Source organism: Cyclopterus lumpus, chromosome 21 (genome assembly GCF_009769545.1).
Source record: "Cyclopterus lumpus isolate fCycLum1 chromosome 21, fCycLum1.pri, whole genome shotgun sequence".
Classification (NCBI taxonomy): Eukaryota; Metazoa; Chordata; class Actinopteri; order Perciformes; family Cyclopteridae; genus Cyclopterus; species Cyclopterus lumpus.
In genome coordinates, this window is record NC_046986.1 from 9,905,231 (window position 1) to 9,928,945 (window position 23,715).

The window sequence follows — 23,715 nt, forward strand, 5'->3', positions numbered from 1 at the left end:
AACCGTCAGTGTCTTTTTTTTATTTCATCAATCTTACAATCTTCAATCTTACAGAACCAAATTGTAGTACACATACCGGCAAGTTTTGGCATACTCATGATCTCTAACTGCACTCGTGTCACGTATTTACCCCAACTCCATTTTAATTGGACTAATATTGGGTGAAATAAAGTAAAACCTGTCTTTTATAAGTTTTTTTTTTTTTTTTTTTTCTTTTCTCAAACTGCATCATCCACAAACCACCTATAACCTTTTGGCTCAAGCTAACTTTTTTAAATTACTGAAATGTAAACAATTAAAATTCTTAGTTTGAGACAAAATTGTAATTAAAAATTATTTCTGGAGGGATTGATTTCCTATATGAAAAGCTAAAGAACATATTCATTTCAGTAATAAGTTGTTCTGTACTGACATGTTCTATTTTTCTTTAGAGATGAGAACCAAGTTCGACCACGGGGAGGATCCCATGGATCCGGAGAGCCAGCAGGGTCGTCAGCAGCATCACCATCATCATCATCAGGGTTTCAATCCATTTGGCTCTGGACCGTTCAACTTTAAGTTCAACTTCAACTGAGGAAGTTCATATCCAGCGTAGCTGGAGCAGATTGTGGATTTTCCTCCCTATTAAAAGGGAGCTCAATGGCATGAGGAATGTCTCACAAAGGACGAGGAGCTAATCGTGACTTTAATTCAGTGACCTTAATTAAATATGTATCTTTGTTGTTGAATAATACAACTTTGAATTCCATTTGGGGAGGGTCTGTTGCTATGCTAACAAATATCTGCCATGTGTGGAGCAGCTTTTATCCGTTATATGCGAGTGGTTGATTCTGACACTTGCATCCTTTCCAAGTATTGTACAATTAATAATCCATTCATAAGATTCAACTTTTACATAGGCGCAGTACTATTTTTATATGGATGGAGTTTATCGAAATGTAAATAAAGACCTATTTATGTACCTTTTTTTTTTTTTCAGACTGTCTATTAACTGTTAAGTGGCAAGTATTTATTGTTCTCCCACGAGACAGTAATTTAAACATTTCTATTGGACAACACAGTAGAGGATTGTGTCCTGAGAGCAGCACCCTTGAGTTTTTTTAATTTAAGATGGGGGGGCTTGAGCAGCAACACCTGTTATACCTGAGACAAAATAAACACTGATTTATTGTGGAATTTGAATAATGAAAAATTAAGTAATACAGTAAAGTTGAATGTACGCAAGATGTAAACAACACTTCCATTTTATCCATAAACCATGACCATAAATGTGCAAATGAGGATTGTTTGATCCATTTAGGAATAACTAAGTCTTGCCTGGTTTGTCATCTAATATAAATGTTGCATGACGTAACTTTGTCGGGACAGACTGACAAGATCATTTGGGGGAGGGCAGTCGGACATCTCCCACATCATACGGGTCAAAGGATCAGCACTGGATAGTGATGATTACACAAATCATGTTTTTTAAAAAAAAACACCTGTAACGCAAGAAGCTGCTGAGATAAACTGATACTCTTCAACCTTTATGACACCTGAACTTTTATTTAATTTGTTTTGACTATTTCTACCACAGCCTCGCTTTCCAAATAGTAAAACTTTGTATCGATTACATTTGACAACGTACCACTGACAAATATAATCAAAACACAAGTTTATCACTGCGTTCAGATCCATGTGGACTGAAGGAAACGTGTGTGCAGAACCGGCCATATTGATGCTGAATGTGGATCACATTTAAACTTTGTACGACACGTTTTAACTTTATAATTCATAATAAAAAAAAGGAGCGGCTATGTACTGTAGAGACGCTCAATAAGTAATAACTAAAATGATCCGCATTGCGTTTTCCAAAACCCGGACATTAGCATTATGGGTTTGATGGTGATGAGGAAAATCAATAAAGCCCTGATAGAAAATGTACCTTTAAGGCCCATGAAAGCCATCTTTTGATGTAAGCATTAGATCCAATTTTTATAGAATAATTCTCGCAAGAGAAGGCTCAACTAAAAAAAGAAAACCTTCCCTAGACTATCCTTCCTTCAGCAAAAATAAAAACTACACCCAATAATAACCACACAGTGCCCAAGGTCAATTGTAACCACTTTGCTGCCTGTTGTGAAATTACATTTTTGGGGTTTGGGCATTTTAGTCAACTTCAAATTAAGAACACCTAAATGCATCAGCTTTCAGAACGTTTTCTAGAATAAGAAACATTAAACTTTGAGATTAGATTCTCAGAGATGTGCATTCACTATTAGATTATTTGCATACATTCTCAGTGCAATTTACCATTTATTTCTAAACAAACCTAATCAGAGTGCTTTGACTGACCACACCCCACTATTTCCTCTGCTCACTTCATTCTCCGGTAACCACAAACTAACCGAGACCCTGATTGTGGAGCTGATAGCGCCCCACAAGTTCACAGTTGGCAGTTAACACTTGCATCATGTGTTAATTTTGTAAGACATTGACTGCAGAAGCAGACATGGCATCTCTGAAAATATCACGTCCTTCTCCGGCGGGGGATGCAATGCTCCGTGGCTATGTTGAGATGGATTTGTCTGGTCTCCAAGCTTCACAGGAAGCCTGCTTGCAAAAGGTGCTGCCTCCTGCCTCCTTCCTCCTCAGAATGATGCTGCCTCCTGCCTCCTTAGAACGATGCTGCCTCCTGTCTCCTTCCTCCTCAGAACGATGCTGCCTCCTGCCTCCTTCCTCCTCAGAACAATGCTGCCTCCTGCCTCCTTAGAACGATGCTGCCTCCTGCCTCCTTAGAACGATGCTGCCTCCTGCCTCCTTAGAACGATGCTGCCTCCTGCCTCCTTAGAACAATGCTGCCTCCTGCCTCCTTAGAACAATGCTGCCTCCTGCCTCCTTCCTCCTCAGAGCGATGCTGCCAGGCACTAAAGTTCATCACGTCTGTCGTCTCCTGTGCAGAGAGGGTCGGGTGGAGGTTTTGGAAAGAAAGGATAAAAACGAGTGGTGAGAGGGATAAACATTTGGCCAAGAAAAAAGAAGAAGAAGTTGATTACACAAAAAGGTACATTGGATATTTGTACTTTTCTGGCTTATAAAGTGTGGAATAAATAGTGTTTCTTTAGTAACCTTTGTCATGCTGTGAGGGAGAAGGAGTCTGTTTTTGTGTTGCCGTGTCTTCCTGTTCCTGCACCCGTCCCAGGAGCTGCTTTATCTCGTTGTCGTATTCAACCCACTCGGGCACAATCCTGGCTGCGGCCGTTAGCTTGGGCTCCTTGGTCTTTGGGTTATTGCACTGCAGCAAAGAAAAGCAGACACAGACCGCCATTTGAGCCACCAGCGCCTCTTTCTCCCAGCAAGTCCTATTGCCATTCCCATCACTTTCTGCGGCAAGCATTTGAACCTAATTTGATTTATAATTCTGTTAAAAGGACATTAGCCACTGTCTTGTGTCTGAATTACCAAGTGGTGTCCTGTACCATGAAGAGACAATGCTTCCTATTCCAGTCTACTGGAGCGCGTCCAGTAATCTTATAAATTAGTTTAGGAGACTACAGGATTGCTCCACAGTGGTCTTCTAAATGCCAAGTGCCTCATGGGCATTAGTGGATGGGAATATGCTGCAGCAGCTGCACTTCACTATTATAATAACCAAGAAAGCTGCAACTACGGTGGAAAAAGTGGTTGATAAAAAAACCTTTTTAAAATGATCAACATTCTTCAACACAAAAGAAAAAAGACAAAAGGGATTTTATTATCGAAATAGAAGGAAAACAAATAATTTGATGATATACTATGTAGCAATTCCAGGTATTTCCCCACCACACTATTGCAGACTCACCAGGTCTATGGTCTTAGCCGAGACTTTGGAGGTGTCATCGCACCAGGTCTCACACCACATCCACTCCTGTGGAAGAGACTTGATGGCAACCTGGTGGATCATGTTGTTGGGAAGGTCCTAAAAATATCAGAAAACAAAATATTAAGTTTCATTACAACGAACGACAAAAGGACAGCAGGTGCCTGGAGAAGCATCATAATGTCGTCTCTGAGTCACATACCTGGTCCAGGTTGGACAGACTGTTGGGGTCTTGGCTCAGGGCTTGGTACTGGCCTCGTAATCTGTCTCCAGCCGCAATTTTTCTAAACTTCTTTAAATCTACTACATACAGAGCGCTGGTTAAAATATAGGGAGAGCGACAGAGAGCGAGAGAGAGAGAGAGAAGACATAATAAGCATGTGTGAGAAAACCATTTCCTAAAAAAAGGGAAAATAATGACTCCATAAAGAAAAAACCCCAGGCGCATTCAGATAATTGTATCCGACGTATATAAATAAACCCAACCGAGTAGACGATGTAGTGTCACTTATCAATTTTAGGTTTCAGTGTTTCAGTGGATATTCACTACCTTGTGTTTTCCCTGCGCTCACTGATGAAGATTATTCACCCTTTCTGCGTTCGTCCTGCCCCACAGAGCTAAGCAGCACACTGGCATCCAATCAGGTCACTGTGGTTTTTGGACTCCTCTTTTCTTCCCGTCCTGATTAGCCGGAGGTGAAGAGTAGAGTTCTGCACTCTCTGTTCAGCCATTGGCTGCCACCGCATTGACAGAGGAAGACCTCGGTGCCACATGTCGGCAAGCAGCTGCACTGTTTCTTTCAGAGCGATGGCCTGATGCACTCTGTCTGGATACAGACGTCTGATGATAGAAGAAAATGGCCACAAGAACTGCAACTATAATTGGTGGGCTCCAAATCACCATGGAAACTGGATGAGTAGTTTATTGTGGCCACAATTTCTTGTTTCTAATGGTGTGCATTGCATTTGATTTAAGCTTGCTCAAAGGAATCTTGGAAATTTCACTTTTTCAAAGTGTTTCTTATTAGAGCCAACTTGTGATGAGTAAGGTGAGATTTTGAAGCTTCATGAAAGGTTTAAGCTTTCTCGTGGACTGAGCTCCAGATAGACTGAAGGAAGAACAACAAAACACAGCAGCAATGCGTCCAGCCTCTAAACACAAGAGGACACAAACACAGCTCCTCTTCCCTCCTTCTATTTACAAAAAACTAAAATCAGATTCTTGCAGAATAATAAATCATCTTTGTAGATCATTTACTGAATGCAACCAAAATGTACACGCAGAAATGTTTTTCCATGATTGTGAGAGATTTGCCATGTTTTGCAGTATGGTCTCTTTTCGACTACTATTTATTAATAACTCCCATCATTCTGCTTTCCAAAGGATAGAAACGAGTCATGAGCGTCCCCGACTAAAGACACCGTGCTGTGTGAATGGCTGACGAGAAAGCAGGTGGTCGTAGAAGCACCGTGTTCAGAAAGGTGATATTTCATCTTGCACCTATCTTGCCAGAAGTGGTTACCTTCATTTCCCCCCAAAATGACAATGCAGTAAAATATATAAGGAAGGGGATTATGGTGTTATCGAGTAAATGGTAGTACATCAGAAAAGAAACATCATAAGTACTCGACAAGCATTTAAAAAGGTTTGTGCTGCTGCGTTCCCCTTCACAGTTTTTACTGAAGTATACCTGATGTGGTATTTCCTGTGTCCTAGATGTGAGGCCCAGTAGCCGCTCTTCCAGAAGCGATAGCCTTCCATCTCTCTGCGGCTATCACAAAACGGAGTGTAGCCATAAGGAGCACCCTCCAGGTCGAAATCCCTCAAGTCCTTCAGATCGGCCCGAACTATCTGTGAGAGAGCGGGAACGGCTGTAAGTACGAACGCCGTCATCCAATCTTCACACCGGAGCCGAGACTGATATATAGACCAGTCTCTCACTTTCAGACGCACACTTACACGTAGCTCTTCACTTCGATTGGATCCTCACCTGATCGGCGTCCACAAAGATGATCTTGTCCACGGCCAAGGGGAACAGAACGTCCAGGAAGAGGATCTTGTATCCCCAGATAATGCGCTGCTTCTCAGTCTGCTGGTGGAGCCAACGGGGCCACTTGTACTGCACCAACTCGTACTGGAAGCCATACTTCTCTGCCATGTGAGCGATGGTCTCCTAAACACACCAACAATAACAAACACCAGGGGTTCAATTAAAAACAATACAAGAGCACATTCTGGGTGACTAAACATTTAAGAAATATGCACAATTCAAGAAGTTAACAAAAATTAGCAAGGAAATGAAGTGAAGGAAAAATACTAACATACTGCTAAATGATGCCCTGTAGAAAACAGATAATGCTGGTTAGTGTGTGTGCGTGTGTGTGTGTGTGTGTGTGTGTGTTGTGTGTGTGTGTGGCCAAGCTGAGGGCCAAACATTGATAGGCAGCTTAGGAAATGTATCTGGAGATCCTGCACTCCTTTCAGTTAGTCCATTCACAATGCAAGGCTAAAGCTAACAGTTATATAGTACATAGGGAAAGACATCTGGACACACTATAGAAATAAACTTACAACATGCAAACTGCTTTTCTTTCACTCCCTTTTAGCCATTCTTTCAAGTGTCACAGAGGGTGCCATGTAGATTATCCTGAACACAGACCACGACAAAGGAGGCAAACAACCCACAGATACGTCCTTTGCTTGGTGGAGGAGATAAAGCTCCGAAGAACTGCGATCCAGTTATGTTTGAACAAGCAGGGAAAGGTCAAGGCGTGAGGGAAGTACCTTGAACGATGGAGAGAGGTAGTTCTTGAGGAACCAGAACTTGACAGGTGTTTTGGTATGCCGAAGGACGGACAGCATCATTATTCTGAAATGTACAAAGGATCAGGGCTAAAAGGAACGCCACGTGTCGGCCCTGAGAAGTAAGCGTGTGTGTGTGTGTGTGTGTGTGAGGCGACAGTGACCCACCTCAGAAAGCGCTCGTACAGATGGCCCGAGGCCACCGAAAATATGTTGAGAACATCCTCCTTCTTTTTCTCTCCATCATCCTTCTTGGAGCCACCGCCTGTGATGCTGTAAATGAGACCGCGATACATGAGTCTAGTGTGTTAGTGAAATATCGTAGACTACTATAGTATTGCATGTACGGCAGAAAACATTTTCTTAAACAAACCATGCAAACGGGTGCCTTATTGAAATGAAAGTATGAGAACAGAAAACCATGATTTTGATGTGATTTGACAGGTTTAACTGGTCTTTACTCTTATGTCCCAACGTAACTAATAGAGAACACACAATATGACGAAAATAATCTGATCAAACCACTTAACAGCTAACCAGAGAAGCACGGATACATTTTTAAATGGGAGAATTATGGTCAGGGGATGCAAGCTTCTCAGTTAAGTGCACCGACAGTCCACCACACTGACAGAGCTTTCAATGGCCGGATCATGTGCTGCACCAGGAGGAACTGGGGGGTGCAAAATAGATATAGTTCCCCGTTAGGGGTTTGTAGCAATCAAGCCCAATCACATGAGCTCCTCTCGCCCCCTTTAAAAGCAGCGCTCCCCCATCCGGAATAACATGCTGATAGTTTGGTCTGGAGGAGCTTTTCCTCTCTGGTGGGACGCGCAGAGTTAGTTCATGTACAGAAGCCGGTTTATTTGTAATTGATATTCCATACTGTACTGTCAGACTAATATATAAAGGTTAAAGAAAAAACATGTAGATGTAGTCATGGTGTGTTGTGGGCCTTGCACAGTGTTCTTTTGACGTGGTCCAACCACACCGGAAGCAGAGCACATCTCCATCATGTTGTTAATTGTCTCTCCGTCTCCTCTAACTTTGGTTCATGGTCGAGCCACATAAAGACCAAAACCAGCGAGAATAGAAAAACACTTCACGCAAGCGTCACTTCATACAACTTGCAAGCTCAAAGATAGCGCCGATAAAATCAGCTCATTAACTTTTAGAATACATTCATGGACGTAATCAACAAAAGGTTACCGACGAGTCTTATTGAAATGTTTTCGTGTTGAGGTACGAGCAGAAGATCTAAAGCTCACCCTCAGTGGCTCATGATGCGAGGCACATTCACAGGACAGAAAATCCGGGCTTGTGCTGGAGGAGTTGATGCGTCTGCAGTCAAACTGCGTGTCCTTGTCTGTAACAGACTGCTGATGAGGTGTCTCTCCCACACTCCAATCACAGCCTCGGCCCCCGAGGCTCCAGAAAGACACCAGTGAGTGAGAGAGAGAGAGGTGTGAAGGGAGAGGAGGGGGCATACTGTCCGTCTCCACATGTCCTCTAAAAACACGCTCAGACAAGAGACGGGCTGGTGAGCGAGTCCTATCTGCACCACACAAGACTCAACGGTCGCCCACAGTACGTTTCCTAGTCTGTGCTGGAGGTGAAACATTTAGTGAATTTCTCTCTCTTCTCGGTTGGCTTTTGGGAAGTCACCATACACACATCTGTTGGGTCTGGGGATACCGACTGCCTGCCATGACTAAGCCAGGCGTTATGAAGGGCCTCCGGCGCTACAGTGGGGCCCCCCTGATAAGCAGCTTTAGAGGGTCAGGTGAGAGCCTGTTTGGCTGACACACTCCAGATAATCTGGACCTCTGGAAGGATCCACAAAGCTCTGGGTGAATCCTGAGCAGTGGACAACACTAACGAGGCAGAATTCTACGTATGTTTGTACTCTACTCGGTAGATAGAGCAGAATCATTCTCCAACATCTGTGAGGAGATCAAAAGACATCAATATGGGCCAATTAGCAGAAAGTAAGACAGATAGTTAGTGTATAGTACATGTGTACTGTAAAGAATAACAGATAGTTGATGTATAGTACATGTGTACTGTAAAGAACAGATAGTTGATGTATAGTACATGTGTACTGTAAAGAATAACAGATAGTTAGTTTATAGTACATGTGTACTGTAAAGAATAACATAGTAGCATAACTCTAACTTGCATCTTAGTTTCCCGTTATTAATAAAGCTTTTTTGCTTGTTGTTCGTCTGGGTCAGTCTCAAAATCAATATTGTCCAAGTCACACACGTTTTGAGTTATTGTTGGTGAATATTTAGGGAGGCACAGTTTTAACTCATTCCTTCCCCACACTGTAACCATCAACACAACTACAAACACGGCAACAGCATACCATGATGGACACAACCATGGAAATCATCCTCATCACAACAACTCAGTTCATCTTCTGAGCTCCAATATGTGGACATTGTTCTCTTATCCACATATTGTAGCTCAGAAGATCAGAACGAGAACGAATTGTTCTCTTTTGACAAAAAGCCACAAAGATAACTATTATCATCTTTCCTCAAATCTCAGACAGTGAGAAGATAACAAATACATGTTCCAGAACAACCTGCCGATTACCTGGAAAAACATTAATGGCCCATCGAACACTCTCCGAGGTCTTATGAATACTTGGGGAGCGCTGGCTTTTACAGCACCCTAAAACCTAAATAACTCCCTCAGGTAACACTGATGCTCTCTCGCACCCCGTGCGGCCCTGCAGCTTCTGATCTCTCAGCGCAGCATATAAAAAGGACATTAAACCCTCAAAAAGGTTCCCCAAGCTGAGAGTAGCGGGACGGGAACAACTCCCCTTCATCTTCCTCCCAGACACAGGAGAGCAACTCAGAAAGAAAGAAGAGGAAAAACAATCTATTGTCACGTAGGCTAATTATTCCTCTACACAGATAGAAATCTATTTAAAGATGAGAGAATTTCTAACAACTCTGTCACTTAGACGTTCTAATGCTTGGATCCACCTCACTAATTCTCCAGACGTGTTCGATCAATAAATGGGTTACAACAAACCCCTCAAATGAACGGGTATAAAGACATCTTTACTTTGTGAGATCACCAGTCACGGTCCACACAATGGATGCTTTACATTTGCAAATCTGCCACTATTATGTTGCGCAATCATTTAAAAAAAAAATAAAACAAATAGATATTGACATAGAATCTAATTCAATCTGTTGCATCAATGAGAAAAAAAAGAAGTTCTTCTAAGGATTTAACTGTGAAACATGCAACAAATTCAACATTATGTGTCATTTTTTTTACTCTAAATTGTATTCGTGGTTTTCAGCGTTTTCTTTTCATTAATCATCACTTCCAAACGTCATCTGAAATCAGCTGCCTTCCCTCTATGTTAATAGGACTGAGTGGGAATGTTTATTTAAGTTGACGGAGAATATTTAGGCACCGTGTGGGATTTGCTGTATGCGTATAGTCTTTTTAGCTCAACAGGATAAGTGTCTCCTAACTCTTGAGATTTATGTACCCTTGTTTTGAATAATAAAAGTCTACAACTTTCTCCAAATGCAGTCAAATTTGAGTAGATTTTTGATTCATCCATCACCGGCACTGAAGGAACAGTTACGTTTCTTGAAACAACGTATTCAACCGTTAATGTAAACTTAATTTAACGAGTGTTTTCACTACTCAATGGCGAGCATGCCACAGTAAAGTCTTAAGATTACATTCAATCTTAGATCTATTTTTCCATCCGTGCACTTCCAGCCTCGTATTTGTCCTCAGTCACGGCAGAGGCAAACTCATACAAGGGCAGCGCAAATGTCGTTCTCGCCAACCATGACGTTAATAAGAATGATGTCAATACATAAATCTGATCATAGCTCCGTAGTTATGGTCTTGAAATAAACAACAACATCACGGCGGATGATGAAAATCAGAGCGCACGGTTCGTTCTGAGAAAAGAACATTTGAATTTTAAAAACACAGAATTATGTATGACCACATACATAAATGAATGAATGCAAAGGGGACCATGAAAATGTAACATCGTAAAAAAAAAAAAAAAAACACGCTACATTATTGCCATATCCTGTTAGAATATTTAATTAAGCCCCCCAAAAACAAGCGCCCACAACCACTGCATGCTAATGAATATGAAGACGTTTTAAGTGTTAAATGGGTTCCAGAGACGCTGCCTACCTTTTCTCAAAAGTGCTCCAAACACTTCACACAGCAAGCATTAGGTTAGGAGACAGGATCACTCAGTTAGGAATTGTTGGGGAAACACACTAATGCGCACACACACACACACACACACACACACACACACACACACACACACATACCTACAGAAGCACATATTTTTTGCTAGCCTAGATCTTACAGCATAATAATGCAGTCTGGATCGAGGGCTGGAATTAGATCTCCTGTAACCACAACGTGTAATTGATGAAGAGAAAGCACATCAGCAAACCCAATAATCAATGAGCTCACAGTTGCTAGTGCCAGGAAGCGGAGGTTGGTTTTAAACCTCCTGAAAATCAACATGTTGGCTGTATTTGAGAATGTATTACACACCTTGCTATAGAGTCCCAAATGCCTTTGCTTTCACTATTTTCACTTAAAAGATCCTCATTCATCTTGTCTGCCTTTTTTTGCACCTACAATGAGAAAGGAGACACAAAACAGTGGTTTTGTCAGTGATGTCATTATAAATAGTGCAAATTCAACCCCGACGTCCTCAAGTCGTGATTTGCTGAAGAGCGTTTTACTGTACGTTCAATAACGTCCAGCGCTGTGGGAAATATCATATACTTTACAAATGTCTTGCAAAAACAAACTCACTCTGACTTTGACGATTTTACTGTGGAAACTGTTCAGAACAACCAGGACGTCACCGGCATCTGCGGGGGAATCGGTTCCATCATGCCTGAAAGAAAGAGGATTAAGAGTGCGAAAGAATGAGAATGAATGAAAATCAACAGATTGTGAAATCTGGACAATTCGTCTGCAGCTAGTTGGTATAAAACAGGTGGAGCGCTCTTTGGGGACTGAAACGTATCAACAGACTGGAGAATAAAATCAATATAACTATATAGTGATAGTTATAGTAAGTTTAATTCCTCATTGATCATGACCACTTTCAGCATTCTACACATTTCAGTACTAGAGGATTCAGCCGTATTCCTTTTGTGAACTAGACTCAAAGAGAATACTCATAAGTCTTTATTTTAAATGTCGTGTTGCTGCAAGACAACATAATGTCTTGTTTTTTTAAGTATCTTTAAGTAGCCAACAAGAAATCAGGAGTAGATTTGCACCGTCTGGATAAAAAAGGTTCCATTGACATTATACAACTTTAAGATGTCTAATTACAAAAAGCTTTTCGACTAACCTATATAATTTAAAGTCCAGCTGAAACCTCAAAAGTTATCCCCTTTTACAAATCACAAATTATTGTCATCAGGACTTTCAAGTGTACATTATAATCTTTGGTAACTACTTCACAAGCCAGGGACAGACGACGTTTAGCAGTCTAAGAGAATAATAAGGGCCAGAATAATTAGCATCTAAAAACAACTGATGCTGATATCTGCAGGCTGTGACACAGCTGACCACCTACCTTCAGGCCAATCACTGGAGAATGAACAATAGTTCATTAGCACAGAGTTAATAGTGTACTTAAGTGAAACACAATATCTGTCCATGACAACAAGACATGCAGTATCGGCTCCTTTCATGAAGCTAATGGACAGACCGCTGACAGACAGTGAGAGCACACACACTTTAACAGCTGCCACTGATCACACCGATTACCCGCCATCATCATTAAGAATCACCGTACCATTATTTTATCTATCACTACTTCCCAGCCAATGTGTACATACTGGGATATTTAAATGAGAAACTCTGTATATTATTGATTGCATAACACTGGCCTTTCACTGGAATAGTTTTCGGACCCATTTGCCCAGCGGGGAATGTCTTTTGGGAGGCGGGATCTGCAGGGTCTCATGGAGAAACCTCCAGAGACAAACTTCAGGAAGAGATGAGCAATAGGCTACGATGCACAGCGAGCCATTACGACCCCAGTGCTTACTAAAAGCAAAAAACTAACCTCATCACTATGATAAATGCTCCCTCCTCATTGGGCCCAAAGTGCCGCTTGTGTTTTGCCCGCTCTGCTGTCCCTGACACAACTTAGCCTTTGAGGCTTGTGTTAGAAAGCTCCAGAGATCAATCTGTATCCCTGCACGGAGGAGAAGAGAGCTGGCCATCTCATTCATCCCCGTCAGGGCGAGACGCAGTGGCAGCACAGGGTGGAAGAGGAAAACGCAGGCTCTGGGAATGGAGAGCGCAGGCACTCCCACTAGACTCTGATCGGCCACCTAACCGGAGTAGAGTGCCGCTAACCACAAGAATAATGACACTGCCAAGGTGAAAAATGACATCACCTCTTAGCTTCACCTGGAGGATTGGGGAATAAATCTTAGTTGTCTGATATGATTCCATAGGAACCGAGGGCTGTATGTGTCCTAAATCGTATGCGAGGATAGCCAGAGACGGATTGTAGGAACAACCAATATGATGTACTACAGCTGACCGTGCGGACTCAGATAAATGGTTGGGATTTGAGCCCTCATCCCAACTTGATAGAGAGGGGTTATTATATCTTTGTTACGTTAAGTAGATTGATGAGCACGGAGTTCCTTTGTAAAAATAAGAATTTGATTGGTTTTAGATCAAAGTAGGAAGCACCACGGTACAATTGAATTAAAGTATATAAGTGCAGAATTAAAAGAATACAAGGAAAATTGTATTTTGTTTGAAAAGACATTAAAAGCAACCAAAGCACAATACCGTTTCTCTTTGTCCGGGGAAATTAGACAACGCCAACGCACTCTGTCTCGTATATGGAGCCTTTGACACCTACGCCATCCAAACTAAAACGCATTCTGCTGCTGCTGACATTTTGCCATCTGGGTTGGATGGCATTGCAGGTGACCAGCTGAATCATCCCTCCACTCCGTCTTCTCTTTAAAAGCACCCCTCGCCTCCTCCTTTTCTTTCTCCCCTCTGTAGCGAGCAGAACTCCCTGTACTCATCAAAACCTTGAACTGCTACAGTGTCAGTAGCTCTCTATGTTACCATAGTGATGGGTTTCATGGCTACTGGTATGAAACGGAGAGGTAGGCTCAAAACAACCTTCATGCTGAGCTACCAATGAAGCCGCCTAATTAGCATCATTACCGCCGTTATTCGCTTTCACAGAAGATATTATTGTCTATAAGGAGTTGGGGGAAATTACAACAATGGCCTTAAAAATAGTGTGTAGACAACGGGGAAATACTCACGTGAGAATCTGATAGATATCCTCTGATCTCCCTTTACGTAATTTTAAGGTCCAAGCACCAGGATTTGCTTTCAGCTGGAAATATCCCTGTTGTGGTTGAAACAGCAGGAGTCTGAGTATTTACTATAATCAATACGTTCACACAACCCTGGCACCGTCAACACAGTACAAACAACTGTCACTTAGTAACTAGTAGTATAATTAAGGCTACGAACCAGGTTAGCCATGACGATAGTGTCATACATGAGTGGGTCCCGACTCATGCCCAGGGTAAACTGCAGGCCACGAGGAGGCTGGCCTGTTGACAGGTCAAAGCAGTGGCCCTCCAGCAAAAGATGCTCCAGCTCGTACTCTGCTGTCACAACCCCGTTCACCTTAAGCGAAACCAGATTACTGCATTAGTGCATTGGTAGAATGCACCGCAGCCCTAATTCAGAAGGGGAGAATGATGAGATTGATCGTAGCAGTAACTAAGAAGCGAGATACCTCCTGTAGGTGGATGTTATCCAAGTCGTGGGGGCTGCTGACAGCCTGCACCATCCAGCTCTCTGGCGTAATCATAATAAGGGTGAGAAGAGGAGATTCTGGGAGTTCCATGAAGCGGGCAACAGGACCTGGAGATACTGTGTTGTTGGCCAAGAAATTCACATCAGACTCCAAGACAAAGCGGTAAAAGCTGGGAAGACAGAAAAAAGAGGCATTATCACAATGTATGTGCCTGCACTACAAATCACTACAAATTAATACAACAGAGAATATCATTTTAAATCCTTAGATGGTGGATATCCTGCAGATCTTTTTGCCACTGGAGTCCACATTTCCATCCAATAAACGCAGTCCTCTTCAGCGAGCACTAAAATGGTGACATGTTGTGCAAAAGTCTCCTTTGTAGGCCAGGAGAGATGGGCTCTGTTGTGACAGCGGGGTCTACGCAATCTCCTCAAAGTAATACTAATACTATTACTGCCAGGCATAGATATGCCCATAGACTATAGGTGTAAATGGCAAAAAGCCATAAACTGACCTTTAGGGATTGTAGCTATCTGTAAAGTCATATCTCATAATCATAGACAACATGTTTACCTTTGTACAAGCCCTGTCAAGAAAAAAAGTTAAGTATTTAAAGCATTACAAAGTAACAAAGGTTGAATATCCTGGAAACAATTGAATTGGCTGGCTAAATATATACTCAAATGAAGATTTTTAAGCCCACCTGTTTCTAAAGCATTTAAAAGTGAATTTGTCTTCTTTGTATCATACCCAGCAAGTAAATAGGATTAGCAGTTAACGTATTAACCAGAGTACAGTATGTTTACAATGTTTACTGTAGTAAGAAATAGTGTAATTTTCACAAACATTTCAATACAATTGGGCTCAGAAAGAATGCAGCTTTATGGCACGTCTGCATTGGCTTCACTTTTCAGAACTGGAGGTTTGTCGCCTGCTTCAAAGTGAGGATAAAACTTCCTGGAAAATGTTCTGTCAAAACAAACACTACAATTGACCCAATTAACACAATTTTAAAAAAAAGAAAACATACCAAGATACATAATGACTAGCATTCACTCAGTGGTGTGAATGTTTAATGGGTAATTTAAACCTTTCATTTGTTGTTTTTATTAATCTTTGTTGGGTTTTTATTTTTTTTAACTCCACGTCTTGAAGTGCAACATTGCAAGCTGGAAGCAATTTGCCTAGAGAGGTAAGGGGAGGCCCAAAGCAATAAGGTGGTGTTATTAAGCAGATTGCATCTGTGCAGCATAATCTTACGGGAAGACCGCGGATACACAAACAGGCAAAACAGGAACATTTAATTACTGTTGGAACGGAAGCTTACCTCTTGAGGGGCATCTCGGACAACTTGGCCCTGCAATTCATAAACACCTGCAGTCTCACGTTGACCACTTGACTGAGCACCTGCAGGAGTCACAGAGGAAGAGACCCAGTTATAGAAAACAGGAGCGAAGCCGAGGCCAGCCGAGAGCTAGAGGACACACGTGAGCCTTTCACTGAACAAAAGGACTGAAGCTTTTAGTTTCACTGCCGGTTCCTCTCATCTTAATGATTTTAAGAGGTTCACGCACATTTGTAAAGCACTTTGAACTGCATTTGATTTGTTTTCAAAGAAGGTGTTATAACAGTATAACTTGATATATCATTACATAACATCATTTGTTTCTAAATAACCTGAAATAAATAAGCATGCTTGTTTAGGCTCACAAGGAATGGCACTTTTTCCCCGATCAATTTTACTCACTCAATAAAAAGCTTTTAAGATATTGGAAGCTACACTATCATTCATCATAAACTACTTGCATTAAGATAATATAACCATGAAAATGTGAGGACAGAAAAAAAGAAAAGTTATATTTGAAAATTTGCACATTGGCAAGCGTCGTCTTTCTGTACTCTTCCTTTTAGTGAAAGTGATTTTTTTTTAAAGTGTCCGTGTTGTATAACTAGTGGATGGAGAAGAGAGGAACAGAATACAGCTTACGATCAGTAGCGGGGACATCTTCTGAGCCTCCCTCGTCAGAGGGTCAACGATGGCCACAACGTCATAGAAAACCTCGTTCTCACGTGGGGAGAGACGGAGCACACTGGAGGGGGAGAACAGCACACAAAGCAGATTCAGCAACACAAGGTTAGACAACCCTTGTTCAGCAGAACTGCAAATCAAAAGATTTGCCTTTCTGCACTGCTTGACATGACGGTGTAGCAATGTTCAGATCCAGCATAACGAAAAGGAAAGTAAACAGTTCCCTTTGAAATAGGACAGTCGACAAGAGGAAAGAGCGTTGCCCACCTGTGGCTGTCTTTGATAAAGTGGACATCCCTCCTGACCTCTCCTTTGGGTGCTGCAGTTAGGAGGGCGTCGACTTTCATGACTAAGTCACTGGCGCTAAGGGAAAAGAGGTGTGGCAGGGTCAGACCATCATTTATTAATGCTGCATATTAGGAGCCATGTCAAACAGAGGAGCAAACAGAAAAGTGATGGGAAGCCGTTAGCAAGGCAGCCTCATAAATCAATTAAGGCTACAGAAACTAGAAGCTGATATTTTGCACATTACAGAACACTTGAGGTGGCTAATGATTGAAAGATTGTTTAAGAAGAAGTGTTTAAACAAGACAACAATTGTCACAAAGAGGAACGTGTAAAGGGGTATTACACATCATAGCAACTACTGTCATTCATTAATTTATTCAGGGTTAGGCAAAAAGGTTGATCGCAGACAGTTAAAGAAAAAATTTCTCTCACATAACAAGACAAAAAAAAAATACAAACATACTGCTTTGCTTTCATCCCCATCAGTTTAACTTTGGCTTTGACTTTCTCTGCAGAACTGCTCAGAGTAATCTTCTCCAGCAGCTGGAAATCCTCCACAGTGAATTCTTCCTGCTCTTCAAATGGGCCGAGGATCTAAAATAAAAGGCGACAATGCAGTCGGAAGACGACTTTTCCCAATTGTAATCTCAGCGTGTATTACATTGCTTACCACTTGCCAAGGGAGTGTGCAATGTTATGTGATTGTAACACAGTGTTGCATTCGCTTTAAGTCAAGGCATTCTGTGTTGTTCCTGCTTTCTATTTCTTGCCAACTGCAGCAGAGGAATGTAAAATGATATTAACTGTTACTGCCATCTCAGAGGCTGGCCTCTTCATCCGTGGCTGTCAGCATCACTGCTGCCGAGACATCAGTCACCAGCGCTGTACACACATACAGACACTCCCACAGACAGGCATGCGCAGTGCAGCCTGTGCCACCTGTGACCTTTAAGGAACATTCGTGCCGATTTGTCGGTACAAAAGTGAGCTCTCTGAAAGCACGAGAGGGCAAATCCTCCATAGTGCGACTCCACTGTACCAAACAATAGCAGCGACATGTAACCAAGGCTTTATCTTTCTGACAACATATTGTGGTCAGTTCAACTCTTTTATGCAGATATATATGGATCCATACTCTGAAATAACGTTGAAGCCCACTTACCCTGCCGTTGCTGATCACCGCCTGCTGTCCAGGACTTAATTTCAGGACGTCTCGACAGAACAGCTGCTGACTACGAATAAAATCCACTTCAAGGGTGTTGAACTTTTTCTCAAAGGCATCTCTGTCCATGCCCTAGAACAGAAGAACACAAGTCTGTTTAGGATGTTGGAGAAAATTGATTGCCATGTTGGCTCACATTTGAGTTTGCGATGTACAGCAAGATCCAATAAACTTTATAGCCTGTCCAAAACAACATCTGAGTGATGCATTGGTGTAAGGAATGATGTATGTGAGGCAAACAAATTATCCACAACATCAATGATGCCTCGCATCAGTGCGATCACTGGAGGACCGAGCTGTCAGAAATGCACGCTTGGAAATAAGATTAATCAATTTGTAATTAATACACCAAACTCTTAATTAAGCCTCGACCATTTTTGTCTATAACAAATTAGGTGTGGGAGTGTGGAGAGTTTGTGGAGTCAGGTTATTAGTTTCTTCAACATCTCTCCTCAGGAGAACCGGTGAAATAGCAATAATGTCAGCACAATCCAGTCAGCAAGTCTGTCTGGCAGCCAATAATAAACTCATATCCCTCGACTCTGGGTCTCAACTCACACAGCCCCCTTCTACCCATCTTCCCATTGCTATTTCCAGCCCATCCTCTCACCATTGTTTAAGGTTGGTATAATTGAAGGGCAGTTTGTTATGGTTCGCCAGTCCCAAATGTAACCGGTGCTGTATTTGTATGACTTATTCCTGATGGAGGAGACGGGGGCCCTCCTGTCAGCTAATTTGTTGATTAGTGCCTGAGACTTTGTTTTCTTGTGTGTAATGCTGAGTGGGTGGATGCTGCACACTCCAGGATGGAGAGCACTAGTGGCTGTAGACTGCTTACAGAAGCAGAGTGATGGGCAGGCTTGGCTGAACACATGTGGCTTACACAACCATGAGCGGTGAGCAGCGAGCTCGACTATTTATCAGGTCCTGGAGACCAGGTATCCAGCAGCTCTTTGAAGTTAAAGATTCAGCGTGTGTAGCCCGCCTTGTGCTGGCCTCTGTGACACATCAAGTGGAACTGACAGTGAGTAGGCTGCTTGCTTTGGCTTCTGCAGGCGGTGGAGCATCATATGTGCTCTAAATGTATTCTGCTTGTTGATGTTCAGGACAGGAACAAAAAGATAGGCTCATAAATCACCATTCCCCCCCCCCCCCCCCCGACTCACTTGAATCAAGAAAGCAGTGACATATCTTCGCAAGTGGCTATATACAACCTTTTTCTTTTTTTTTTGCCAATATGTTCATTAGATCTGCCTAAAAAGTTATCGATTATGTGTCAGTGTTGTATAACACTCCTCACATTTTGCAGAGAGAAGTTTCACATTCACACTTTTCACTGACACAATCAAGAGGAACCGACCTAAAAACAAATAATCAAACCCCCCAAAAAATGTGTTTCTTACTTTCAACATAATGACACTCATTCTGAAACACTGCATATATTTTAGGGTTGGATGACACTATATACATACACCATGAGACAAAATAAATGTGCACCTGCTGTAAGCTTTTGACATCCTGTTTATATTTAGGTAGCTCTCCCTTTAATATCTCGGCTTGTATTAGTCCATGGCAGGCTGTGTTGCAAATCAGTGAGCAGGACTCTTTTATGGCAGTATTGGATTTATAGGATTTTGCAGCAGTGTGATGGAGTACCTCAGGTACTGTGCTACACGGGTTCAGCTTAAGACAGATATTTCCATCTGTTTATGTTATGTTTAAATTATGTATCAATGGATTAACGAAAATGAACTATTCCACAATATATCTTAATATAGTAAAATAAAACTACACATACCATGACAGAAGATCTTATCCACATTGCCCACCCCTAATCTCTTCAAAGAACGGTCATATAATATCACTTGTTAATTTGAGTTTTCGTGTCACACAAACTATGCTTTTGAGTTGTTCTTCCTTCTTTTCTTTACTTCTGGTACATTCCTGTCAGAATGTCAGAAGAAACAAGCTGTGGGTTTTATTCACCACTTCAAAAGGCATTCATGTGTTTAACACAGCAGATAATACATTTTAATTGTCTAATCAGCTTTGACCGCTGGCATCAAACTATTTTTCTGTTTCATGCATGTGTTGACACATTTTAGCAAATTGTGGTGGCAGGTATGAGGTATCTCATATCCTACTTGTAGTAATGATCATGTAAACCGTTCCTTTCTTTCAGTCGGGAGGAGGATCACACATGCTATTAAAAAAAACCTAATATAATCTTGTTAACGCGACTCTCTTATTAGTTTGCATAGGTTAAAAAAGCATTACCCCGCGGCATGCTAATGGTTCAGAGCATGAACAACTTTAAAAAAGGCTCAGTAGGTTCATTGCAGTGTAATTGTTATTGAAAGTGTATGTGTGACATGTGATGACGATGCTTAAATGATTTGTATAACTAATGATTTATAACTAATACCATTATTGATATGGTGGCCAATCGGGAAACTGTTCATTTCATTCACACTACATATTTTGAGTATTGGTACAGATACCAAAACAATACTTTAAAAAAAAAAAACTTACTTTGTCTTTATCTGACCAGTATTATGGCCTGTAACCGTTATGCAGGCAAAAATGTATGCCATAATACATTAATGACTAGACCTCATCTAGTCTCGGATCAAAATATAAATCTGAAAATCTATATATTGCAAAGCTGTACCTTATAAACACAGGACATGCACGCCTCACTACGTTGAGGTAAAAATACAGAACCTATATGGCTTGAAACACTAAATAATGTAAATCAAATGTATGCAATCTGATATGACAAAAAGAAAACTGCATTCCTTAATCGCTCCTTTACCTGCATCAGTAAGTCCTTCATCTTGGTCCCCTTTTGGAGGAGCTGGCTACTCTCCTCTCTCAGGAGTTTTTGCACAAACTCTGCTGCAGCCTTATTCTTCTGGGTGAGGAGAGAGGCCCAGATAGCCCTGTACAGCACAGTGTTATCGTCGCTTGGCTTTCCACTGGGGTTATCTATCACCCCCACACGCACTCCAGGGCTGGCCTTCTGCTTCCACACACACACACACACACACACACACACACACACACACACACAGCAATGATATAATTCACACTAATATCACACAGTCCCATATTTCCACAGACCGCAGGTGTCACTCGCGGAGAGCAGAGTGTTGATTGCTTAACAGTAAAGGTTTTACATTTGCTGCTTATTCTACCAGCAACTCATCATTTTTTTTAAATGACATTAAAAAAAAACTGTATCACTCAATTCATCTTTAGTGTATTAACGGTGAATATTTAAGCGTTGATGCTTTGTTGGAGGACTTACATGCAGAGATTTTTTTTTTCAGATTGAAAATCTTTTTTTTTTTTTAGGTCATACGGGCCCCGATCAGAAAAACAGTATCTCAATATACTTTATCTATTCGGCCCTGATGTGATGTATAGATTTACAGTTTTGTAGCTGCAGTAACACAAGCTGCAAACATGAAAAATGGTATTGATTGAGTTCAACATTCAGTCCCCCAAAGAAAGTAGGAAAGAGAGGAGATGATACTCACCACACGTTTCAGAGCACCGAGTAACAGTTTTCTTCCTGAGACCGTCTCAAAATCTCCGGCTATCCACATGGTCACAGCACTCATCCCATCCTCATCTAAAAAGGTATGAGAGCAATGACTCTGTTGTACTCTTTACATACATATCACATGCCATTTCAATGTCAGCTTTAAAACACATTATAGCCCCACAATTTCCTGACATTCCTACAATAAACTGTTTGAGTACCAATGATGGCCAAATGTTTTTTTGAGCAGTTTTTTTTATCTCAATGTCAACCTAAATTATTTATGTGGCACTGCTCATCATTTAAAAAAGGATGATGAGAATCAGATGAAAGTGAGAAGGGAAATTAGGTATAGTTGTTCAAACGAATGTGTGTGCGTGAGATGTGAGAGAAACTGAGACATCTGGCACAGAGCTCAGTATATTGTCCCCCCCCTCCCCAGTCAGTCAGTCAGTCAGTCAGTCAGTCAGTCAGTCAACTAGTCTGCAGAGAGAGGATGGCAATCAGCCTCCTCAGCCTCAGTGAGACAGGTACACTCCAGGACTGAGCAGCCAAATGCAGCTCTGACGACCATTCAGACTGTTGGCCGAAAGCCAGTCAGCAGATCCAGCAATTATGTTGCTGGAGACGCAGCCTGTTTGCTTTAACAAAGGTCAATTTCACACTTTCAGATCAGTAAAGCAGTGGAGGATTGATTTTGTTCAGATATCGGAAATGCGGAATGTTCCAGTTTACATGACAAGATGTCGATGCGTGACTAAGTGATGTAGATTGTTGCAAGTCATTTTGTTATTGGAAATTAAATGGTGGGTCTTCATCTGAAATTGTGTTGTTTAGGAAACCAAGGCATATATTAATACGGGATTTCTTACCAGCATTTGTAAAGTATTTCATCCTCTTCGCCATCACAGCTGTTTTGTCTCTGGAGTCATAATATGAAAACATAGTTGTGTCATCCCAATCATCTACAACTGCAAAGCAAGAAACAACAAGTTGAAATAAAAGAGGAATATAGACAGTGAATCAATAATTGATAGTTTAAGATGGTCACCTGGTTTGGACGTGAAGTCGAGGTACTTCCGGTCAGTGCTTAAAATAAGAGGGTTCATCCTGGGAACCACATTTGCCTGCTCCATGAGATGGTCCACCACATTTGAGTCCTCAGTCAACTGACCCTGTAGGCATCGGATAAAACAGATGAGGGTGAGTCACTGAGAAGATCAATCCAAAAAGGAAAAGCTGTTTTTTGTGTAGACCCAAATTCTTAAGAGCTAACGGTGAAGTGTAAGCATCTGCAAATTCAAGAATGTGTCAAACAGGGTGAAATAATTAATCACTATTAACTGTACGACTTAAAATTGCAATGTTGTGCTATCTAGCAAATCTAGAAAAGGTGATGATTCCTTTTAGTTATGATTTACAACAGTATAATAAACACACACTGTTAGCTCAGTTTAACTATATACTCTGCTGTTGTAATAAACCTAGTATCAAGCCATGGACTTGTAATAACCTCTGGCTAGTATGTGAAATATTAAAATAAAAAACACAGAGTTTCTCAATTTACTAAAAACCTAATTGCAAAAATCTAAAGGTTCTACTAAAGAGGGGTCGATTTGGCAGGTTGAATCTGAAGCATGAGTGTCTTTCCATGCAGACATGGTGTACCATAAAGACAGCTCTCTGGAAGGTGGTGGTGGTGTCCATGATGCGCTGCAGGATGAGGGTTTCCAGCTCGTCTGGGTCCATCTCATCAGGGCTCAGAGGGACTCCATTAAATAAAGCCAGTGGTAAGGAACCCAGGCCACTCTTTTTGTAGAAAAGGGCACCGTCCTGGAACACACAAAACATGGATTGGATACTAGATGCTCCTATTACCGGTAATTATCTTTTTAAGTAATTATTTTAACTTCGAAAAAACAGTAAGAACATGTTCTTACTTGTCTTTTGTCATCATACTCAGATTCTACGCCAAGAATCCTTTCAGCCTTGGCTTTGGGGAACTTCCTCTTCAGGTAAGCAGAGATTGTATCAACAGACAGTGTCTCTCCTCCTTCTACTTGGTTGTACAACTGCAAGAGAGTGGCAAGTCAGATCTCTGCAACGGTCAATAACTCCCAACTCTATTTGAAA

The 23,715-nt window shown here is 41.5% G+C and overlaps 1 protein-coding gene across 2 annotated transcripts in view; it reads right to left on the reverse strand.

Moving 5' to 3' along the window:
- Nucleotides 1-192: 192 nt before the first annotated feature.
- uggt2 (UDP-glucose glycoprotein glucosyltransferase 2) overlaps nucleotides 193-23,715 on the reverse strand; it is a 32,481-nt gene continuing 8,958 nt past the window's right edge. For both annotated transcript variants that reach the window (XM_034560875.1, XM_034560876.1), the window contains exons 17-40: nucleotides 23,523-23,654; nucleotides 23,251-23,415; nucleotides 22,634-22,757; nucleotides 22,455-22,553; nucleotides 21,578-21,672; nucleotides 20,851-21,057; nucleotides 17,976-18,107; nucleotides 17,277-17,407; nucleotides 16,793-16,888; nucleotides 16,484-16,586; nucleotides 15,824-15,903; nucleotides 14,473-14,662; nucleotides 14,202-14,360; nucleotides 13,988-14,073; nucleotides 11,478-11,562; nucleotides 11,211-11,293; nucleotides 6,810-6,914; nucleotides 6,624-6,708; nucleotides 5,830-6,012; nucleotides 5,530-5,690; nucleotides 4,041-4,155; nucleotides 3,821-3,937; nucleotides 3,109-3,274; nucleotides 193-2,932 (exon numbers count right to left, since the gene is read on the reverse strand). In XM_034560875.1, coding sequence (XP_034416766.1) covers nucleotides 2,907-2,932; nucleotides 3,109-3,274; nucleotides 3,821-3,937; nucleotides 4,041-4,155; nucleotides 5,530-5,690; nucleotides 5,830-6,012; nucleotides 6,624-6,708; nucleotides 6,810-6,914; nucleotides 11,211-11,293; nucleotides 11,478-11,562; nucleotides 13,988-14,073; nucleotides 14,202-14,360; nucleotides 14,473-14,662; nucleotides 15,824-15,903; nucleotides 16,484-16,586; nucleotides 16,793-16,888; nucleotides 17,277-17,407; nucleotides 17,976-18,107; nucleotides 20,851-21,057; nucleotides 21,578-21,672; nucleotides 22,455-22,553; nucleotides 22,634-22,757; nucleotides 23,251-23,415; nucleotides 23,523-23,654 — 2,925 coding nt within the window. In that variant the 3' untranslated portion in view covers nucleotides 193-2,906. The remainder of the gene's footprint in view (nucleotides 2,933-3,108; nucleotides 3,275-3,820; nucleotides 3,938-4,040; nucleotides 4,156-5,529; nucleotides 5,691-5,829; nucleotides 6,013-6,623; nucleotides 6,709-6,809; nucleotides 6,915-11,210; nucleotides 11,294-11,477; nucleotides 11,563-13,987; nucleotides 14,074-14,201; nucleotides 14,361-14,472; nucleotides 14,663-15,823; nucleotides 15,904-16,483; nucleotides 16,587-16,792; nucleotides 16,889-17,276; nucleotides 17,408-17,975; nucleotides 18,108-20,850; nucleotides 21,058-21,577; nucleotides 21,673-22,454; nucleotides 22,554-22,633; nucleotides 22,758-23,250; nucleotides 23,416-23,522; nucleotides 23,655-23,715) is intronic.